Source organism: Nicotiana tabacum, chromosome 24 (assembly GCF_000715075.1).
Source record: "Nicotiana tabacum cultivar K326 chromosome 24, ASM71507v2, whole genome shotgun sequence".
Classification (NCBI taxonomy): domain Eukaryota; kingdom Viridiplantae; phylum Streptophyta; class Magnoliopsida; order Solanales; family Solanaceae; genus Nicotiana; species Nicotiana tabacum.
In genome coordinates, this window is record NC_134103.1 from 24,293,596 (window position 1) to 24,316,630 (window position 23,035).

Genomic DNA, 23,035 nt, shown 5'->3' on the forward strand with positions numbered 1-23,035 from the left:
CGCTCGCAGGTGCACCAAAAATTCTACTTCTGCAATCCCTGGGTGTCCCTGGCTGGTCTGCTTCTGCGGCTCGTGGCTCGCTTCTGCGATCTCGCACCTGCGGCTGGCTAAGCACAGGTGCGATTGCAGCAGAAGCTGGAAGCTTCAGCTGCTGCTCCAAATTCCAAACTTGGTCCAAGCCTCGTCCGGTTAACACCCGAGGCCCCCGGGGGCCCGCCCATACCAACAAGTTTGAAATCATAAAACAGACTCAATCGAACCCTCTGAACGTGTAAAACAACACCAAAACAAAGAATCATACCTCAAACCAAATTGATTCAACTTAGAATTTTTAAATTCTTCAAACTTACTCCGAACGCGCCGAAACACACTTAAACTACTTGGTATGACACCAAATTTTGCGCGCAAGTCTTAAATCACCATACAGAACTATTACCACGCTCAGAACTTCAAACGGACCTCAATTACTCCAAAACCTACTCCAAACCAAATTTAAATAACCTTTAAACCTTTAAATAGCTAGTTTTCACTATTAAGCACTGAAACGCTCCCGGGTTTGTTCAAAGCCCGATTCGAACATACACCGAAGTCCAAAATCATCATACGAACCTATTGGAACCGTCAAATCTCGATTCCGGGGTTATTTTCTAAAAATGTTGACCGAAGTCCAACTTAGCCTTTTAAAGCCAAACTAAGGAACCAAGTGTTCCGATTTCAACCCGAACCATTCCAAATCCCAAACTAACCATCCACACAAGTCATAAAACAGTAAAATCACATACGAGGAGTCTTATTTAGGGGAACGAGGTTCTAGAAGGTAAAATGACCGGTTGGGTCGTTACACTAACAATGCCTCGCGCAGAAATGTTGGTGCCTCTGGCAGTGCCTCACGCCGACGATGCTATCCGAGCCACTTTTATTTCCTCACTATTTTTGGACGTGTAGAATTCGGCCCCAACCCTATAAATACCTCCTAAACTTATTTTTTTAGAGGGTGAGACAGTATTGGAGAGGCAAAAGGCTACGAGAACACTTAGGAGCAACGAATCACAAGAGTTTTCTCTTCCATTCTTCTTTAATCTGTATTTTAATGCTTTCAATTATTATCATGATTGTTAGCATGAATATGAATAGCTAATTTGTTAACTAGGGTTTTGATGGAACCTTTTGTGGGATATATTCTTGTTATGTTTTTATATAATTGAGTCGTTAAATTTCGCTACTTGTTCAACTACGTATTTGTTGCTATTGATTGAATGGCCATCAATTGACTGTGCATATTTATTGTGTATTTCTTGAGAGAGGGTACGCATTTAGGTAGTTGTTGAACAACATCACTCCTAACGTATGTGAGAGATCAATACGGAGTGTTTAAAGGCATGATTAGACATAACGAAGCTTTGACGTGATCATAGTGAGCGGTAAAAAAGTGCGAGCTAGCGTAATTTGAGAGAATATGACTAGTATATTTTTGTAGTTGCTCGAGAGAGAATTATGATAAGTCGAGTGCTCACGATCAGTAGAGAATACTTAGGCAAAATTATAGAAGACATAGCGGGAAAGATTCCGACAATTGGGAAAATCATAACTCTAGATCTCCTTAATTTTGTCTCCAACCCTTGGTATCCATAATTATTAATTTACTACTTTAATTTGTTAGTTAATTAGTTAGATATAAGAATCTTAATATTTATAACTTTGGAATTATTCGAGCTTGTCTTTTTAGTGATATTGAACAGTTATAGTGAAACCTTAGTTCTCTGTGAGATTCGACTCCGGACATTTAGACCGGATTATTGGCACTATTACCGAGGAACTAACGGTGTAGTTGTAGTTGTACATATTGCTAGGTTTCAAGTTTGAACTTTTATTTTGTTTTTTTTTTTTTGTTTTTTTTAATTTTATTTTATTTTACTTATTGATTTGAGAAACATGACATCTTGGAATTATGGAAGTTTAGGTGTTGGTAATTTTACTTTTGATCTGTATACATATTGTGAAGGAAACCACCCGTGGTAAAATTTTCAAAACGTTTCTGAGAGCGAGTTATGTGCATCAACTCAATCTTATTTGTGAAATGTGTGTGATGTGTGTGGTGGTCAAAATTGTCACTTTCATTGCTGTGCTTATATTTTGTATCCTCCCCCAACCCCTTATTATGATAGTTCTACTTTTTGTGGTGAAGTGAATAGGAACAAAGGACCCAGGGATGATGACCTAAAGGAGATCAAGAGCATGCTAAGATACCTTGTGGGAATTAATAATGAGACACAATTGCAGATACAATGGCAAAAGGCAACTATTCGCAAGTTGGAGGCTCAAGTGAGTCAAATAGTTGAAGCTTTTAATGCTCAACAAGTTAATAATATAGATAGTAGCCAGGAACAGTGTGCATTTGTAACGACCTGGCCTGTCATTTTGAGTATTATAACCCCGTTCCTCCCTCCCTCCCCCATTTACTGCTCAAGTTATGCTTCACAGTTATTTTATGACTTACCGGGTTAGTTGGTTCGGGTCCAGGAGGATTTCAGAGTGAAATGAGATACTTAGTCTCACAATTGAAAACTTAAGTTGAAGAAGTTGACCGGATATTGACTTATGCGTAAACAACCTAGAAATTTAATTCTGATGACTCCAATAGCTCCGTATGGTGATTTTGGACGTAGGAGCGTGTCCAGAAAATTATTTAAAGGTCCGTAGTGGAATTAGGCTTGAAATGGCGAAAGTCAAATTTTTAGAAAGTTTGACCGGGGGGTTGACTTTTTGATATCGGGGTCAAAATCCGATTCTGAAAATTTTAATAGGTCTGTTATGTCATTTATGACTTGTGTGTAAAATTTGAGGTCAATCGGACTTGATTTGATAGGTTCCGACGTCGTTTGTGGAAACTTGAAATTTCAAAGTTTATTAGGCTTGAATTGGGATATGATTCATCGTTTTAGCATTGTTTGAGGTAATTTGAGGGTTCGACTAAGTTCGTATGATGTTATGAGACTTGACGGTATGTTTGGTTGAGGTCCGGGGGGGCTCATGTGAGTTTCGGGAGGTTAACGGATCATTTTTGGACTTGGCATGTTAGCTGAAGACAGCTGGTGTGTTTTTCTGGTTTCCTTGTTCGCGTTCGCGAAGGGAAATTTGAGGCAGGCAAGATTTGCCCTTCACGTTCGCAAGGGGTTCTCACGTTCGCAAAGAGGAGCTGGGTTGTTCATCGCGTTCGCGATTGGGTATCGCTTTCGCGAAGGGAAAAAATAGTGGGCTTCGGTTTTTGCCTTTGCGTTCGCGAAGAGGAGCTCGCGTTCGCGAAGAAGAGCTCGGTAAAGCATCGCGTTCGCGAGCAGTGTCTCGCGTTCGTGAATAGCAATGTTGGGTAGCACGATTTTGTTCTTCGCGAACGTGAGTGACCTGTCGCGTTCGCGAAGAAGAGAAGTCTGGACAGAAAGTTTAAGTTCTGAAAATTTTCCATTTTTGACGGATTGGAGCTCGGGAAGAGGTGATTTTTGGGATATTTTCAAGGAAAACAACGGGGTAAGTATTCTTAACTCATTATTGGTCAAATTACACGAATGCATGGTTATTTTTAATATTTTATGGGAAAATTAAGTTGGAAAGATTAGAAAACCCTCTTGGTTTAATTTGAAGATTTGAAGGTTGAGTTGAGGTCGGAATTAAGTAAAATTGGTATGGTTAGACTCGTGGTTGAATGGGCTTTCGGATTTTATAACTTTTGTCGGGTTCCGAGACGTGGGTCCCACGGGCGATTTTTGAGCTAAATTTCGGATTTTGTTGGAAAATTAGTATTTTCTTATGGAATTAATTCCAATAAATTTTATTGACTGAATCGAATTATTTGTGGCTAGATTCGAGGTGTTTGGAGGCCAATTCATGAGGAAAAGACATTGCAGAATAAAGAATTACACGGCTTGAGGTAAGTAAAAGTTCTAAATTTGGTCCTGAGGGTATGAAATCCCGGAATATGTATTATGTGATTGGTTTTGAGGTGACGCACATGCTAGGTGATGGCGTGTGGGCGTGCACCGTAGGAATTATGAGTTGGTCAATTCTATGGAACTGTGTAGTTGAAAAATCTGTTGATATTCGTACATTTTTCCCCGTATTAGAGAAATTGATCTATGAATCATGCATAAATCATATGTTTACACTGTTAGGACCCACAGAGGTCGTGTACTTGTGAAATTATTTGCTAAATTACTGTTTTGCACTCAGTCACAGTTCTATTTGCACATTTTTACCTCAGTCTCTCTTATTCATTATTGATGCATCATATCATTATTGTTGGGCTGCTTATCTTAATTTCTTAGAGCCCGGGAGACTGGAGAGGTTGATGACTGAGTGAGGCCGAGGGACTAGTTGTGAAGATATTTATGGATCGGGCTGCACGACGCAACATGTTTCATTAATTTATGCCATGATTGGCTTGATATAGCGCTTGGGCTGAAGGAGCCCCTCCGGAGTCTGTACACACCCCCAGTGAGCGCAGGTACCTACTGAGTGCGAGTGTCGAGTGATGAGTGACTGTGAGGAATGAGCGACTGCGAGGAAAGAGTGACGGTGAGGAAAGAGTGACTGTGAGGTTAGAGTGAATGGGAGGACTGAGTGACTATTACTCTGAGAGGATGCATTTATTTCATTATTTTCTGCATTTCAGCTGTCATATATCACTATTTTAGAAATTTCAGAAAATATTATTTTCTATTTTGGTCAAACTTGATATGAAATTTCAGCGAAATCTTAAATGTTGAACTTGAGAGCATGCCTACTCTTTTATATTGAAAAGTAGTGTATTTGGACTTAGCTGAGAAGCTCGTCACTACTTTCAGTTCTTTATTTATTATTGTTACTTACTGAGTTGGTTGTACTCATACTACACCCTGCACTTCGTGTGTAGATCCAGGTGATCCCGGATACAGTGGATGTTGATTCTTTTACACAATCGATTTTTCGGAGATTCAGAGGTAGCTGCCATGTTTCGCAGACCTTGTCTCTCCTTCCCTATCCTTTTGTTTGTTGTATTTGGTCTCAGATTATTATAGACCACGCTTTTCGGACTTGTAATGTATAGATGCTCATGTACTCAGTGACACCGAGTTTTGGGAATGGATTTTATGTCAGTAATTTGTGTGGTTTTCTATGAAATTCAAATATTATGTTTTTAAACTTAAGAGAGAATGTGGCTTATTGAGGTTGTCGGCTTGCCTAGTATTGAGATAGGTGCCATCACGACATGTGAGATTTTTGGGTCGTGACAACATTAGAGACAGAAATTAAGGTGCCAATTGAGGGGTCCAGAGTAGAACACCAACACTCTAACCAGCTAGAATTTGATGATGTCAATGTTGAAGAAATGATACTAGAGTCAGGCAAGGACATCGAGGATACAAATTTAGTTGACTCTAGTATAATTTGTGTCGAGGAGACTGAAAATCTTGAAGTTCAGGTATTTGAGCATGTCAGACCTCATTCCAAACACTTCTTTACATTATGTTCGGATGCTGAAATGAGAATGGATGTTTATGAGCATAAAAAAGAGTCAAAGGAAGAGGTAGATGAGCCTTATATTTTGATATTTTTAAGGCCGTCTAAACAAGGTAACACTCCTCGGTCGAGAGCCAAAAGGTAAATGAGAGTTTACTTAATTTTTGGCTCACAAGATTTCGTACCGCCCCAGGAGCATAATCATAAGCTTGAATCAAAACTTGGGGTTCAATTCATAAGCTCGAGGTGGAGGCAGAAAGTGGTTTACATCATGTCGCGACGTTAAATCAGGCGCTTGTTGGGAGGCAACCCAACTTCACTGCTTTATTTTATTTTTAGTTTTTTTTAATTATTTTCTTATTGTATTATTTTTGTAGTGTCATTTTTGATTTGCTAGGAGCATGGGAAGCATAGCTATTGGAAGGATGCAACAACAAGCCAGATGGTTAGAACTAAGTGTAGGATGCCGGCACAAAGGAAAATACCCGGGAGAATTCTGAGTATCCCATGAGTTGCTGTTGCTTCGGCCTTTGGCCTACCAGGAAATTTCTTTTACCCTCTTATTATTTATGTTGTGTATTGGGGACAATGTACAATTTTAAGTGTGGGGTGAGGAGATTGTCTGGGTGACTTTCTATGCTATTTTAGTTGTGTTAGTTTAATTGATAATTTTTTTTAGAAAAATTTTTTGGACTTTTCCCAACGATGGATCTCCTAGACAGTTTTCTTGAGGGATTTAAGTCTAAATAAAATAAAAAATAAAAAAAATAAAAAAATAATCCCCCGTGGTTTTTCTTCGTGCCTCGGTTCTTTTTCATGGGATGTAACTTGAACCGAGTAGTAGTTTATTTTTTAGAGTAGTATGTAGGAGATAAAGGAAAATAAATGATGTGATTCAGACCTTTTGACTTGTTTGATGGTTGCATACTTAAGTTTTGGCATGTGTTTCACCTTCCCTTTAAGTATAAGATGATGCCTTGAAAAAAATGAATAACATGTGGTATGACTCATATGTCTCGGTTGTTTGACTTGTGTTCACTTTGTGCTTCATGCTTAATATATCTCTTGGCTGTGTGAATACTTGTTTGATTGAGAGTCCGAATGGGACCGTCCTTAGTGAGTCATGTGCCATGTGTGAAGTGAGTACTTTGTATAGTCCATGTTATTGCATTTGAGTTTAGAACTTGCCCGGAATGTGAATTGAAGCGAAATCATAGGTGTTGCTCGGTTTGAAAAGTGATGTTAGGATTTCTTTGATCTTTTTGAGTTTTGTTGCTTATCACAAATAAAATCATTCTCAGTTACCCTTTTGAGCCTATAAGCCTTTCTTCGAATTACAAGCCTATCCCCGTTTATTCTTAATTGAATTATTTTGATCCTTACACCTCTTAAATTACTTGAATTGTAAAGAGAGCGCTAGAAAAAAGTAATGAAGAAACTTGGGGTAGCTTTTGAGTGGAACCAATAGAAGGAAGAAACGTGCACTTGTATTTTAATAAAACTCTATTAGCGGCAAGGCAAAAATACAAAAAGAAAAGAAAAAAAGAGAAAAAAAAAAGAATAAATAAATAAATAAAGATTTCTTATTTTTGCTAGTGAATGTGATCTGAAGCAGTGCGTAAAGAAGAAGAAAAAATATTCTAGGGTGAGCTATCTTTTGATGATTGAAGTGGATTGAAGGAATTTTGCACTTAAAGTTGAATACGTGATGTGTTAAAGTACTTAGGAGGGTTAGCCACTATATCCTAAATATATCCTACCCGTCACTTAGCCCCCATTACAATCGTAATAAAGTCCTAGTTGATTTCCGACTGAGCGGGCCTACATTAGTAGAGTTTTACATAATAGGCAAGCCTATGGTACCGTTTGCGTGCGTGTGACTTCTTTGAGAGAGTGAGTGATTTTTCTTCATATGTGTTAGTCCTTAAAATATATTCGATCATGTGATTTGGATGTGTGGACTACTTACTCTTTGTTTTATTGTGAGAGCACATAGTTTCACAAAGTATAGGTAACATTATTAGACCTCTCTGTTAGATTAAGTATTCAAGCCTCGGGTGCATTGTGACATTGAGTTAGTTTTCAAGGCAAGGATTGTTATAATCATATTGTTCCTGGGTTGGATGTTTTGAAATTGGGCATGAGTATGGAAAGTGTATTTTGACCGCATATGCTAGAGCTTAATTATTACTATCAACCATGGTCATATGTGTAGTGTGTTGTGAATGTGTGGCTTGTTGGGTCCTTGGAGAGGAAGTGTTTGGTTGGTTGACTCGAGGGCGAGCAACATTTAAGTGTGGGGGTGTTGATATCATGTTATAATTTCATATATTTTGACATTATTTACCCTACTTGCTTGTTGTTTGGATACTAATTTGTGTGACAATTAAGCTTAATAGAGCTTATTTCACTTCTAGGAATGCGTGGACATGAATTGGAGAAAAGTTGCACGAAATGGTACCTTAGAGCTACAAAAGGGAGCAATAAAAGAAGAAGTGGAAGGAAATGAAAAGTCATGGCCATAGACAGTGCAAGGCATAGTCCAAGGCATTGTAATTGGCGCCCCCAGATAGTGCCTCGCGCAGAAACATTGGCGCCCCTGACTGTGCCTCGCGTAGAAATATTGGTGCCTCTGACAGTGCATCGCGCCGATGATGCTATCCGAGCCACTTTTATTTCCTCACAAATTTTGGACGTATAGACTTAGGCCCCAACCCTATAAATACCTTCTAAACTTAGTTTTTAGAGGGTGAGACATTATTGGAGAGGCAAATGGCTACGTGAACACTTGGGAGCAACGAATCACAAGAGTTTTCTCATTCGTTCTTCTTTAATCTGTATTTTAATGCTTTCAATTATTATCATGATTGTTAGCATGACTATGAATAGTTAATTTGTTAACTAGTGTTTTGATGGAACCGTTTGTAGGATAAATTCTTGTTATGTTTTTATATAATTGAGCCGTTAGATTTCGCTACTTGTTCAACTACGTGTTTGTTACTGTTGATTGAATGGCCATCAACTGACTGTGCCTATTTAGTATGTATTGCTTGAGAGAGGGTATGCATTTAGGTAGTTGTTGAACAATATCACTCCTAACGTATGTGAGAGATCAATACGGAGGATTTAAGGGGGGAGTAGAGATAACGAAACCTTGGTGCGATTGTAGTGAGCGATGAATTAGTGTCAGCTAGCGTAGTTCGAGAAAATATGTCTAGTAAATTGTGGTAGTTGCTCGAGAGAGAACTATGACACCCGAAGTACTCACGATCGGTAGAGAATAATTCGGTGAAATTATAGAAGACATAGCGGAAAAGATTCCGATAATTGGGAAAATCATAACTCTAGATCTCCTTAATTTTGTCTCCAACCCTTAGTATCCATATTTATTAATTTACTATTTTAATGTGTTAGTTAATTAGTTAGACATAAGAATCTTAATATTTATAATTTTGGAATTGTTCGAGCTTGTCTTTTTAGTGATATTGAACAGTTATAGTGAAACCTTAGTTCTCTGTGGGATTCGACTCCGGACTTTTAGACCGAATTATATTTGCAGCGACCGCTTATCCTTTTTATGATTAGAGTTGGGCGTGATCGCTTATCCATCAAAACTGATCTCTTGATTTAAAACCAAGCTATCAATAGGTCAATGATGTGTTCCTTGTGGGAGTAGATATTTTTCTTTGTCTTTCAAGATACTACGTATAAAAAAAAGGAAAAAAAAAAGATGATCACTCCTCCCAGGCGACAAAAAATAAGTATGTAAAAGGAAAGAGATCATATCCAAAGGAATTAGCTTTTTTTGGGGGTAGAACTTGAATTAGAATTAGTGCTAGCACTATACCACACTAAACCTTTCAATTCTACAAAAGTGAAGTTCAATCTTATCTAACTATAGTCAAGATAGGGAATATGTTATAGGGTTGGATTTTGTCTAAAAAACGTACTATCATATTGTCCCTTCACAATAATTGAACGGGTCCATTTCTAGGTTCAGTTGAGCAGGCCAGCTTCACCATTTAAACAAATTATTCCTCTATTTCAGATTATGTGAACTCATTTGATTGGGCACGTAACTTAAGAAAAGAAAATTTTTTTTTGAATTTATGATGTAAAATGAGGCACATATATTTTGTATGGCTATAAATTATTGCATAAAGGTAAATTGTTTCCAAATAAGGAAATTAGTCATTCTTTTTGGCACAGACTAAAAAGGAAATATGTTCACATAAAGGGGAGTATTTTAGTTAATATGAGTAGAAACATTAATCGTATAAATTAATAACATCATCAGTTTAATTTAATTAAATATAGCAAATTATTACTTTTAACATACTCAAAGAAAGAGTCAGAATTTGAAACTTGTGAGTTCGAGATTCTAATTTTTTTAAGTTAGTGAGTTCTAAATTAATAATTTATACATATTCAATAAATTTCATAAAATAAAGTTTTAAACAAAAGCTATTGAATTCCGACGAACCCGCAAGTGAAGGGCTAGCTCCGCCCTAGAACATACTATATCAATATTATAACTATGGAGATTTCCTATTATTGTAGATCAAATTTGTAGACCGAACTTAAACTCGAAAATAAATGGATGCCCTTCGGAAAAATTCCCACAGGACCTCATTAGTCAATCATTTATCACCCTTTTTTTTTCCTTCCTTTTTTCATGTGCTAATATTTCATTTATAGATCATGATAACATGATAGGCGAAAAAAGAAAAAAAAAGTAAAATATGGAACATGCTGACCATAACAATGCATGATGGAGAAAAGGGGCAAAAATATGTCGACGTCTTATCCTTTTTTCCTATTGCATAATTGAATAATACCAGCAAACAAAAAAAGAAAAAAGAAAAAAAGCAAAAAAAGAAAAAAAGAAAGTACAGATGAATATGTACATATGATTACTTTATGCATCTTTATTTAGATCTCGATTATGCAACATCCTTATTTAGTTAATTTTAGTATGTTTTAGTTTTACCAAAACCTGATAAGTGAGGCATAAACTTAGTTGTCTTGTCGGTGGGTAATGGTAAGAGCATGGAATTTTCATAAGGCGTGGTTTTAAATTATTTATAGTAAGAATTACCATAATTAAGTAAGACACGTTCCATGATTTTCCAAGTAAAACGGGATTTGTTCTTTGCTTCCTCAATTATGCCATTCTCGATGACTTGCTAGTTTTATCCTTAGCCATTTCCACCCCCAAAGTTTTTTTAACCTTTTTTGACATAGCAATTATTATCGGGGGCGGATCTAGAATTTTAAGATCATGGGTGCATCACGATACTTGCCATAATATCAAGTGATGTATATTTTTTTTTTTGTATTTTATGACATATTAATAATTTTGCACATTATTCAACGAGATAAACTATAATCTTGCTATTCTAAATCAGTGTTTGTCATCAATATTATCAATTATAATCTCAATCATTGCATAATGTTTATCTTAAAACATGTTCAGGTTTTACCATAAAATTCAAAATAAAAAGGTAAAGTAGAATACTAATGAAAATTTAATACTGTAAAAATTAAAACTTTGTAAATTTTATAGCTAAAAGAAGAATGAAAAAAATCAAAAAGCTCTTAGAGCATATGACGATTTCTTTATATGTGACTTGCTTATAAAAAAGAGAGTATATTTTATCCCAAAAATTTGAAAAAACTTTCAATAATTTGATTGAAATTTAAATATGTTTAAGCAATAACTTGGGATAAAAATATTTAAAACAAGTCTCATCATGGACTTAGATCTTATTGTCACATAAATTACTTATAATAAAATCAATTTATAGTAGTTCAAGATAAGATAAATCTTAATAGAAGTAATAAGTAGTTTAATATGTGACACTTTAAGTTGTTGTTTACTATGAAGATATGGAGAAAGGAGATAAAAAGAAGGAAAGAATGATAAGAAGGGAAAAAATAGAACTAAAACAAAAAAAAGAGCTATGAAGTACAAACTAAATACGTAGTATTATATTAATATGTGATCTCGACTGTCAAAATTTGAGCATTGGTGTTATCTACTCTATATGGCTAAACAATTGAAAATTTGTACATAAAATCTGCTTTTACTTGGCAATAGGATGGGTGCATATGTCCCACATTTTCTAATATAGATACGCCCATGATTATTATTAGCAAGCCCGAAGAAAAAGCACTTAGAGTTATCCTTTTTAGTTTTAGAAAAAGTGCTTTGAGCTATCCTGAGGCGAATTAACAATTTAAAAGTTTATGAGTTTCTATAACAATTTAAGTTAATATAAATAATTTATTTTACATTTAAATATTGGTAAATTTGTAATAAATATATAAAGTTTGAGCAAAACTACTAAATTTATATAAATCCGTACGTAAAACTGTAATTCGCCACTCTTTAAGCTGAATCTTTAAAAATACCTACTTGTGAAGAATTTCAAACTGAGTTTGTCAAAAATTTCAAGTTCAAAAACTAATTTTTGGAAACTCAATTTTAATAAAATTTGAAAATTTGATTTTTTGCAAATGAATAAAAATAGATTTTTTGCCGAATGAGAAATTGAATTTAAAAATTTACAAAATTAACTTCTTTTTTCAAGATTAGTTCAAAATAACATATTAAAATTCAAAAACTTCAAACAAACGCCACGAGACCTTTAGGGTATGTTTGGAAAGCCACCAAATAATTGAAATTGGTGAGGGTAGTAATTACACAGATTACTAATTACACAATTGTATAATTACGAGGAGCTATTTATTTTTATAGTGTAATTACAAGTTTAATGTTTTGATGCACAAGTATAATTACACTGTTAGATTAAATTTTAAATGAAGTAATTAACAAAACTTAAAAGTTAATATAATAAATATATGCCTATAAATTTTTATAAGTATAAATGATATTATATTTGATATTTAAGATATATATTTTTTCGTGAATACATTATTTAGTAATCATATATTTATAACTAATATTGTAAAAATAATTTGTATATATTTTCAAATTAATAATATTTAATTTAGATACTTACAAAAACTAAAAACATAAGTTTTGTAAGAACATCGTAGAATTCATGTATGATAAAATAAATTAATATTTATAAATATAATGTCATAACATTATTTAAATGTTTGGCAAAACTAATCTATCAATTCTAACTAAAAAATGAACAACATGCAATATGAGCCAATACTACTATAACATGTAAATTGGAACCATGAATATAACATAATTTCAAAATCCAAAAAAAAAAATAGTTTAACAAATGTCAAATTCCAACATAATAATAGTAAGTTCCACTACAACTTAAGATTAGGAAACATAATAAATTTATAATCACATTCAAAGCGAAATTTTACTTTAATTGCATCACTCATTATATGCCAAGTTTGTTAATGACTCATTATTTTTAATATTAGGAGGTGTAATTTTAAAAAAAATAGAATAATAAAATAAATAAAAAATAAAATATAAGCAATTACATGTAATCACAGGAAGTAAAGGTAGAGAAATAAGCGATAAATAATGTACAAAGCAAAATATATTTTAAAATTTTAAAAGAAATTAAAAGATAAAAATAAAATTAAAAAATTTAAAAAATAGAAATAAAAAATTATAAAGAAAATAAATTAAAATAAAAACAAAAAAGGAAAGAAACTAAAAGGTAACTTTGTAATTACACCGTGTAATTACCATCAATTCTCACCTCCTTAAGAATTTGAGAGTGTAATTACACCCCTTCGATTACATCTAATTCCATGCTGACCAAATAATTACTGATCAAACAAATATGTCAAAATTTATAATTACACCTAATTACACTCAAATTCAATTCCTAAGTGGCTTTCCAAACAAGCTTGTTTTGCCTAATTTCTATGATTTCTTGAATAATGATTATGAAACATTATTAGTTTCCCATGTCTTTGAAACAGTACGCAAATTAGGGATCTCCAAAGTTCTAAGATCCAGGCTTCTATTAATGTTCATAATTTCACCTAATCATTACCTCGGCAATTGAAAAACATTAAGATTTGTTTTTTCCCGTAAAACCACCGTCAAAAGCTCCCCTGAAAGAGGGGAAGTTAACCTACGTCGTGGTCCACACCATGTCCCTGAACTATATTTTAAATATACTCAACAAACATCACAAGGACCCCTACCCCGCTACCATCAAACGCACCTGAATCATCAAAATCTCATTGACCCATGATCTGCAGCCGTTCATTTCTTTTGACTACAATAACTACAAATCTAGTATAATCTCGCAACTAACTCTAAATAGAAAGAGGTGAATAGAGGCGTGTATCGAAGTTGGGAGACGTGGATTCATGTGAACCTATACTTTTATTTCTAAACTATAAATAATAATATTATATTTTTTAAAATTATTTAAATATATATGCGTGAATTCATGCTTAGAAGCTATTATGTTACAGTTATTATTGAGTGCACCTCTACAAGTAAAATTGACAGTTCGAATCCACTATGAACAGTGTTATTTATATATATATAAACAAATATAATTTTGAATCTATAATTTTAAAAGTGTAGTGGTCATAGTAAGAGGATAAAGTTAAATCTGTCAAATATAAATTCTAGATCCACCTGAAATCCTGGATCCGCCTCCAGAGGCGAATGTAGCACTATATGTACAGGTTCAATTGAACCTGTAATTTTTGATGCAAATCATAAATTTATATGTAAAATATATTAAAATAAAAATAAATAGTAGTAAATATGAACTCATAACTTTAAAATCATAATGAGTTCAATGTCAAACATTTTAAAAGTTGAACCCGTATGCATTAAATTCTGAATATCCCTTTGTCAATATGATAGTGTGTATGAAAATCTTACCCCTACCTTATAAAAATAGAGATGCAATTTTCGATAGCAATTTCGGTCAAAAGACCACCTATTCCTCCTTCTCTATATTTATCCAGCATTGGTGTGAAAAACATTGTCTCTCTACATATATTATGTGAACTTATATGACTGATTGTAGAGTACATGATAGAATAAAAATATGTTCTCTTTTAAATCTAATAAGAATTTTATGGTTATATAAATATGGATTAAATAAAAAAAATACGTTTTTTTTTGTTTTTGTAACATGGCAAATAAATAATATCACATAAAATGGAACAAAAAAATATACAGTGACATTATTACTATTTGAGGAGTTAAATAAGGTTTTCTTTTATCATAATTTTTTCATATATTTAAATTACATAAAACATGATTTACTAATATTTATATAGTTTTAATTTGTAACTTTTTAAATAATTTTGTAAATTTATATTCAAATAATTTTACCCTCATACTCTGAATTCTATCATATAAAATAGAACGAAAAGACTAATGCTAAAGTAGTAACAAAAATGAAATACGAGACCTATAGATCTTAGCAATTTTATTTGTAGCGTGACAAATATTATTCTCACTGTCTCAATGTAACACCACTTAAATTTCGAAATTCAAACTATTAATTTTAACCGTAAAATTTGGATATAAAATTTATATATTTAAAAATTATATTAAAAAATATAATAAAACATGCAATCAAAGAATAACTCTCGAAATTTGAAGAGCGTCACAAAAACTTATACGAACGTTAAGGGTTCGTTTGGTTGAAAAATAAATTATCTCATAATTAATTATTTCAAAATTAGCTATTCTCGGATTAGTTATTCCAGCCTTTCATAGGAATAAAAAATACTACAATCCCAGAATAACTAATTTCTGAATCAATTATATCACGATTTTATTTCAATCAAATATGAGATAAATTCATTTAAAATTTAATCCCGATATTAATTATTCCTAGTAAAAACGAGTCTGATTATTTTACCGAACATAATTACCTTGTACTTCCAATAGTTTGACCTTAAACTTAGTAACAATAGGACGACGGTGGATTCATGGGCACCGACTGCACAGTCCTTCCTAGATCTTAACATGTCCGGTAGGTCTCACATCTTTAATATTTTCCCAATCAATTCGCGCGTGGGACCTATTGCAGATCTGAGATCTCATTGGTGCGCACTTTGGACTAAATAGCAAGCGGGGGACATGATTTATTATTAGCATAACATAACATAAAACAGCAGCATAATTAAAGAACCCCAGTTTTTCACTTTCTCCAAAGTACCCATATTTCTCTGTCTCTCTCTCTCTCTCTCTCTCTCTCTCTCTGTGTGTGCGTGTGAGAGAAATAGAAGGAGACGTGTGTGCTTGATCTATATATGCTAGAGATTATCAAGAAAACATTTTCTTTGAATCAAAGTTGGGATTTTTGAAGTGGGTGTTTTTGCTAAATTCTTTAAATCAAAGTGAGATTATTTGTCTACTGAAAAAGCAAAAGAAACAAAAAAAAAGAAGGGAAGAGTTGGAAGATCAATAAGGAATTGTTGGAATCTTTTTTGATGCCATTGGTATGTTCTTTAATCCTCTATTTAGCTGTGATCTATCAATCAATCAATGGAACTTTTGTGATTTAGATTTGCTTTCTTGTTTTATTGGTTTAGTTGATTCATTTGGCAAGTGGGGTTTGTCTGAAAAACAGTTTTTGAACTCCTTTATGTTTCAAATCTGGTGTCTTTTTAGGTAATATTGATCATTGGTTTAGATTAGCAAAGTTTAAATAAACTTGTGCTTTGAGCATTTATTGTGTCATGTAATTCTTGGCTTCAAGTTTCTTCTTTGGAAGTGCATTGTTGTTTTGGTGATGTTTTTGTTTTACTATGTTGGAGCAAAGATTTGTTATTTGAGAGTTTGGTTTAATGATTAGACTGTTAGTGTTATGTAGGCCAGAATTCTCAAACCTGTAAAAGATCTGACTTTGATCCTTGTATTCTTATGAGTGTTTAAAAGATCCAACTTTTGTTGCACCCAACGGTGTAGCGTAGTGGTTAATGAATTGGGAGGAGAACCTTGAGGTCTCATGTTAGTCGAGTTGAACCCAAGCTGACCCATACACCATCGTCATAAAAATAGGAGATCCAATTTTTGTTGGGTGGCCGACTTTGAACGTTGAGAAGTTATGCTGGTTTCCCACTACCTTAGATCTGCAGCTATTCGAGTTTCCATCTTATCCTACTTGGGAGAACATTAGCTTTATCTGATCTCACTCTTTAATACTCCGTTGATTTCAACTAACTTCAGGAACTTAGATAGCATTTGGCTTGAAATGATTGGCATGGAGATAGAACCTGAGGAACTTCGGAGGTTTATGTATAAAAAATATATGATCTTGAGAACTCAATAACCAATTATCATACTCTGATCTAGCAACGAGCGTTTTGTTTTTTGTCCCTTCTAAATAATAAAAGGCCATGTTTATGCAATTTGTGATGTCTAGATTGCCTTGTATCTTTTACGAACTTTGAGGAAAATGTGCATCTGCATTGGATTTCTTTTTCACTCCTAACTAGGTTATTGAAATTATTTCAGGGCTGCAATGGCGAACAAAAACGCAGGGGATAATAGGACTAGAACTTCTGTATCAATATTTATAGTAGCTGGTCTATGTTGCTTCTTCTATTTACTTGGAGCATGGCAAAGAAGCGGTTTCGGGAAAGGAGATAGTATAGCTCTGGCAGTTACCAAGACTGCTGGTGAGAATTGTGATATACTACCAAATCTCAATTTTGAGACTCGTCATGCTGGCGAGGCAGGCGGTACTGATGAGTCAGAGTCCGAAGTCGAAGAACTCAAACCATGTGATCCTCATTACACTGATTACACACCATGTCAAGATCAAAAGCGTGCGATGACCTTCCCAAGGGAAAATATGAACTACCGAGAAAGGCATTGTCCACCTCAAGAGGAGAAGCTACATTGCCTTATTCCAGCACCTAAGGGATATGTTACCCCGTTTCCATGGCCAAAAAGTCGGGATTATGTTCCTTATGCCAATGCTCCATATAAGAGCTTGACGGTTGAGAAAGCCATTCAGAACTGGGTTCAGTATGAGGGTAACGTGTTTAGATTTCCGGGAGGAGGGACACAGTTTCCTCAAGGAGCAGATAAGTATATCGATCAGCTTGCTTCAGTAGTCCCGATCGAAAATGGGACAGTTCGAACTGCTTTGGACACTGGCTGTGGGGTATGTTTTCCTGCTTTATAAACTTAAGTTTTTACTAAAGATGTCCCTTTGTCTTGCCTACATGGAAAGTGTTTTGTTACTCTGATGCTGTTTTGGGCTAAGAATTTCTCAAATCGTGCCAGGTTGCAAGTTGGGGCGCTTATCTTTGGAAAAGGAATGTCATAGCAATGTCATTTGCCCCAAGAGACTCGCACGAAGCTCAGGTTCAGTTTGCTCTGGAAAGGGGTGTGCCTGCTGTTATTGGTGTACTAGGAACAATCAAAATGCCATATCCATCTAAAGCCTTTGATATGGCACATTGTTCTCGTTGTCTTATCCCTTGGGGTGCTGCTGGTATGCATCTCGTCTTGATATCCAGAAAACATGGTTAAATTTTTAGAATAAGGAAGACATTTTACTTGTTTGTATTTACGTTTTATCGGAGGGCTTTTTTCGTTTTTGGCCCGTTGGCCGATATTATTTATGGGTGCTAGCCCAAATATACAAAACATATACACTGGTTTTGTGTATAATATCCTGTATGTATATTATATATATCTTTTATGTGTAACTATACTTAATATACGAAACATATATTTGCCGGTTATTATCTTTTAGGGCGGCCCAAAAATGTGATTATCGTTTACCAAATTATTACTTTCTGATAATGGTTTTTAATTGCATATTTTGCTCGTTCATCGTGTAGATGGAGTCCTCATGATGGAAGTTGATCGAGTTCTTAGACCTGGAGGCTACTGGGTACTTTCTGGACCTCCTATCAACTGGAAAACCAATTATAAGGCCTGGCAACGACCCAAGGAGGAACTTCAAGAAGAACAAAGGAAGATTGAAGAGGCCGCTAAACTTCTTTGCTGGGAGAAGATATCTGAGAAGGGTGAGACTGCTATTTGGCGAAAAAGAATGGATGCTGACTCATGCCGTTCTGCACAAGAAAATTCGGCAGCCAGTATTTGTAAAGCTGATGATCCAGATAATGTCTGGTATGTCATCGTACTTAATACAGTCAAACCTCTCTATAATGACACTGTTTGTCCGGAAATGTTTTGGCTGCTATAACGAAATATTGTTATAGAGAACATATAATATAACATAATATGAAAGATCGGTTCCAAAGAAAACTTGGCCATTATAGTGAAATGTGTTGGAATGTGCTTCATGCTTTCCATGAGTGGCAGCTCTATTCTACTGTGAAAAAGGTTTACTCTTGTGGTGCCTTAGAACGGAATTAGAACATGTCACCAGTTAGAATTACTTGAGCTTGAGAAACTTATTTCTTATGAATTAATAGCATGCCAAGACGGTTTAGTATGCGGATTTAAGTTGTTTAGGACTTTAGGTGGCAGAAGATTTGCCAAGTATGCAGGAAATCCACTTGCCATAATCTGATAACGTGAATATTACATTGCTAACTTACTAAGTGAAAGCTGTTGTGCAGTGTCTTAGTGAGCATGCCAGAACTTATCTGAACTCTCCAAGCCTGGGCCCCTTCTTTAATGCATTAGACACGTTACTATCAGTTCAAAGTTTTCTTTAATGATTTAAGCAGTATTTTAGAAGTAACATTTTTCCTTCATATTTAGTTACACCCTTGTTTGACTATCTTTGGTGTTTCTCTGGTGTACGTACAAGCAAGTCAAATAACTTGTTCTGCACTTTAATCTGTTCTCCTATGCGCTTATTAGCAGTTCTGGCCATCTCATTATTCGATGATTCTGCTTATTATAGCAGCTGAAATCGTTTTAATTCTTGTTGAACACAATGTATGTACCACCACAGGAATACAATAATTTATAGCTAATTGCATGACGAACAGCAGTGTTCTACTTTAATGATTGGATACAAGATAACCGTTGCTTTATCTTTGTCCAAACTGGTTTTCTGATAGAATTGAATATTTTAACTGGTTTAATTTTGCGGCTATTTGGTTTTGGGATTTCCAGAGAACTTAAAAGTAATTCCACATTTATCATAGATGCGTTTTTTTTGTGCTGAATGTGATATAACAGTAGGATTGGTATATACAACCCTAAAATCATTTGTATTTTCAAATGCATGATTACTGTGTTTTGTCCGAGGCAGCCAATTCATTGGACTTGGTTGTTGTGTTCATATAGAATTATAGATTCAGTATTGAAAATCAAGGTCATGGCTGATCTGTTAATTTTTGCCTTTTTGGTTTCAGGTACAACAAAATGGAAACATGCATAACACCAAACAATGGTAGCGGTGAGGATGAGAGTCTAAAGCCATTCCCCGAGAGACTTTATGCTGTTCCCCCAAGAATTGCCAACGGACAAGTTTCAGGAGTGTCTGTTGAGAAATATGAGGAAGACAACAAGAAATGGAAGAAACACGTAAGTGCTTATAAAAAGATCAACAAGCTCCTGGACACCGGAAGGTACCGCAACATTATGGACATGAATGCTGGACTAGGAGGTTTTGCAGCAGCGCTTCACTCTCCTAAGTTTTGGGTTATGAATGTTATGCCAACAATAGCTGAGAAGAATACTTTGGGAGTTATATATGAACGGGGACTAATTGGCATTTATCATGACTGGTACGTACAACTATTGAAACAACCCTATCTTTTGAAAAGATTTGTCATATGAAAGGAAGCACTTGATATATAACCTGATCTTAATATTCCTTCGTGCTTTCATTATTTGTGTTTACTACTTCTAGCTTTGGTAGAGAAAATGTTAAGGTCTAGACCTTAAGAGGATAATAAAATCAGATTCTTCCGGGTTAAATATGTAACAAAAAGAGAGGCCTTAAACTTCAGATCACATTTCATGTTTGATGTAATCATCTCTTAAGATTCTGTGAAAATATTTCACAAATGCACCTAAGCCACATATATACAAAAAAGAAAAGTTTCTTCATTTGTTTCTATCAGAAACGATTCCTGCTTTATTGAAATAGCACAAGCGATATCAAGAAAATACAGTATGCTGTTTGAGCCTGTATCAGATTTATCTTTGTTTTTTACAAGGAGATACAAGTGTTATATTTTACTTTATTCTATTTATTTCTCTCCGTATGTCGAAGAGAAAGCTATCCTCTGATCATATAGTAATCTTGTGATTCAGGTGTGAAGCATTTTCTACATACCCAAGGACGTATGATCTCATTCATGCTAGTGGCCTTTTCAGTTTATACAAGGATAAGTAAGTTTTTATCTTCAGTACTTTATTTTTATTGCTAATTTACTTCTTAGCATGTTCTTCAATGACATAAAGAGCCTAGTAGCACTGTGGCTATTGCAGCTCGTCTTATTGTTGGTCATGCCTAGTTGGCTACTAAGTAATGGTGACTTAATTGGTTCTATGCACAAATTCCTTTTTCCGCCTGACCAAGCAGAGATAAAATTTTGGTCATCATATTAGAGGTAGGTGTGTAGACAAAGTTGCATCTGTGAAGGTTGGTTAATCTGACGCCAAATGAGTTTTGAAACAATAGAAATTATTTTATGTCAAATTGGTTCAAATACTTGGACCAAGGGAACTTTGCCAATTAAGTATTCCATCCGTTTCAAATTAGATGAGGTAGTTTGACTCGGCACGGAGTTTAAGAAAAAAAGAAGACTTTTAAAACTTGTTGTCTTAAAAGCTTAAGGGGAACTTTGTGGGGCCATGTCATTTGTGGTTATAAAAGCTTCTCATTAAGGATAAAATGAAGAGTTTAAAGTTGAATTATTTCCAATTGTAGAAATGTGTCATTCTTTTTTGAACGGACCAATAAGGAAAGTGTGTCATCTAAATTGAAACAGAGGGAGTAACTAATTGATTGGGATACGATAAAAGGGAAGGTAGCCTAAGTAAATATAGACTGATAGTAAATGGTTAGCTACTTAAAATTTTAGGGTAGTAACCTTCTCAAGATCAAGTATGGTATAATGACTGATATTTGATGTACCAGCACAAGTTTGTGTGTGTAGTTGCATTGTTCTTATTGAATAGTAATGCCAACTTGTCGCTCTGGTCTCTCACGTCTCTCCCAACTAGTGACCCCCAGCCAAAGAAAGAAAAATTCCGGATGAAATGGAGATACATATACAGAAAAAAATAGTACTAATTGATATGTCTTGGACTAAATTAGCATTTTAACATTCTTGTGTTGACTGTTTTCTAATTGTACAGGTGTGAATTTGAAGACATTCTCTTAGAGATGGACCGTATTTTGCGTCCAGAAGGAGCTGTCATTCTTAGAGACGACGTAGATGTACTGATCAAGGTGAAGAAGATAATAGGAGGCATGAGGTGGAACTTCAAATTGATGGATCATGAGGACGGTCCCCTTGTTCCTGAGAAAATATTGGTTGCTGTCAAACAATATTGGACTCTTAACTCCACAACATCCTCGCAATGAAATGCCACCGAAGATGTCTGATCCGTGAATTCGTAGATCAAGAAGACCAACATTTTACGACTACAAATCCATGGTTATGCCACCACGAGAAAGTTTTGATCGAGCAAGGTCCTTAGGAGGAGGCTCCACGGCGTATCTTTAATGTTGATGGTTCCATAAGTTATACCAGATTATTTGTTTTGCCTTTATAATCGTCTTCATTAGATAATGATACTGAAAACTGAGCTACATTGGATTATTTATGAAGCTTTTCAAGAATCCTTAGAAAAACATTTCCTTCCCTCGAAAAACAGACTCTGTTATGTGTTCAATCAAAGTGGAACCTTTGGATCTTGTTTATTTCTTATATGATATCTTGATTCAGAAAGTGTTATTTCTTCAAGAGAATGTGTGGAGTTATATCTGTCTCTTGGTCTAGTCTTTAGTAGGGAAATGCAGATAGATAAAGCTATTTAGGTTCTAGTAGATGGTATAAGTATGTTACATTAGGTGATTGGAACTTAAATAGTTTCATATTTTGGAAAAGTGTAGCAGGCATGGAGTAGTACATTTAATTACAGATTTGGAGAAATAGCAAAGAACCAATGCTTCAATCCAAGAAACTTCAGGACATTGATCTTATTGCCACAATAAAATAGTATCACTGTGCATATCCTATGTATTTGAGGTTCTTTTTTAGGTTTACTCACCCGGTGTCTACTCGCATTTATTCGGGATTCGTGCCCAGTGTAACCTATATATTTGAGGTTCTTTTTTAGGTTTACCCATCTGGTGTTTCAATACCCACGTTAAGGCTTCGACTTATCCAGGATTCGCGTGTAGTGTAACCTATATATTTGAATTTTTTTTTAGGTTTTCCATCCGGTATCTCACTACCCGCATTAAAGCTTCAACCTATATATTTGAGGTTCTTTTTTAGGTTTACTCACCCGGTGTCTACTCGCATTTATTCGGGATTCGCGCCCAGTGTAACCTATATATTTGAGGTTTTTTTTTAGGTTTACCCATCTGGTGTTTCAGTACCCACGTTAAGGCTTCGATTTATCCAGGATTCGCGTGTAGTGTAACCTATA

The 23,035-nt window shown here is 34.8% G+C and overlaps 1 protein-coding gene across 1 annotated transcript; it reads left to right on the top strand.

Annotated features, from left to right (window-relative positions):
• The first annotated feature begins 15,572 nt into the window (after positions 1-15,572).
• LOC107760513 (putative methyltransferase PMT2) lies at positions 15,573-22,329 on the top strand. The gene is made up of 7 exons (XM_075248061.1): positions 15,573-15,921; positions 16,940-17,594; positions 17,717-17,927; positions 18,280-18,574; positions 19,777-20,151; positions 20,684-20,761; positions 21,734-22,329. Exons 2-7 carry the CDS (start codon positions 16,947-16,949, stop codon positions 21,960-21,962), a joined length of 1,836 nt encoding a protein of 611 aa, XP_075104162.1. The 5' UTR covers positions 15,573-15,921; positions 16,940-16,946; the 3' UTR covers positions 21,963-22,329.
• Positions 22,330-23,035: the final 706 nt, after the last annotated feature.

Coding starts and splice junctions, on each gene's coding strand:
- LOC107760513 (XM_075248061.1), top strand. CDS start 16,947: ATGGCGAACAAAAACGCAGGGGATAATAGGACTAGAACTTCTGTATCA. Junction 17,595..17,716: donor CTTTGGACACTGGCTGTGGG/GTATGTTTTCCT, acceptor AAATCGTGCCAG/GTTGCAAGTTGGGGCGCTTA. Junction 17,928..18,279: donor TATCCCTTGGGGTGCTGCTG/GTATGCATCTCG, acceptor TTCATCGTGTAG/ATGGAGTCCTCATGATGGAA.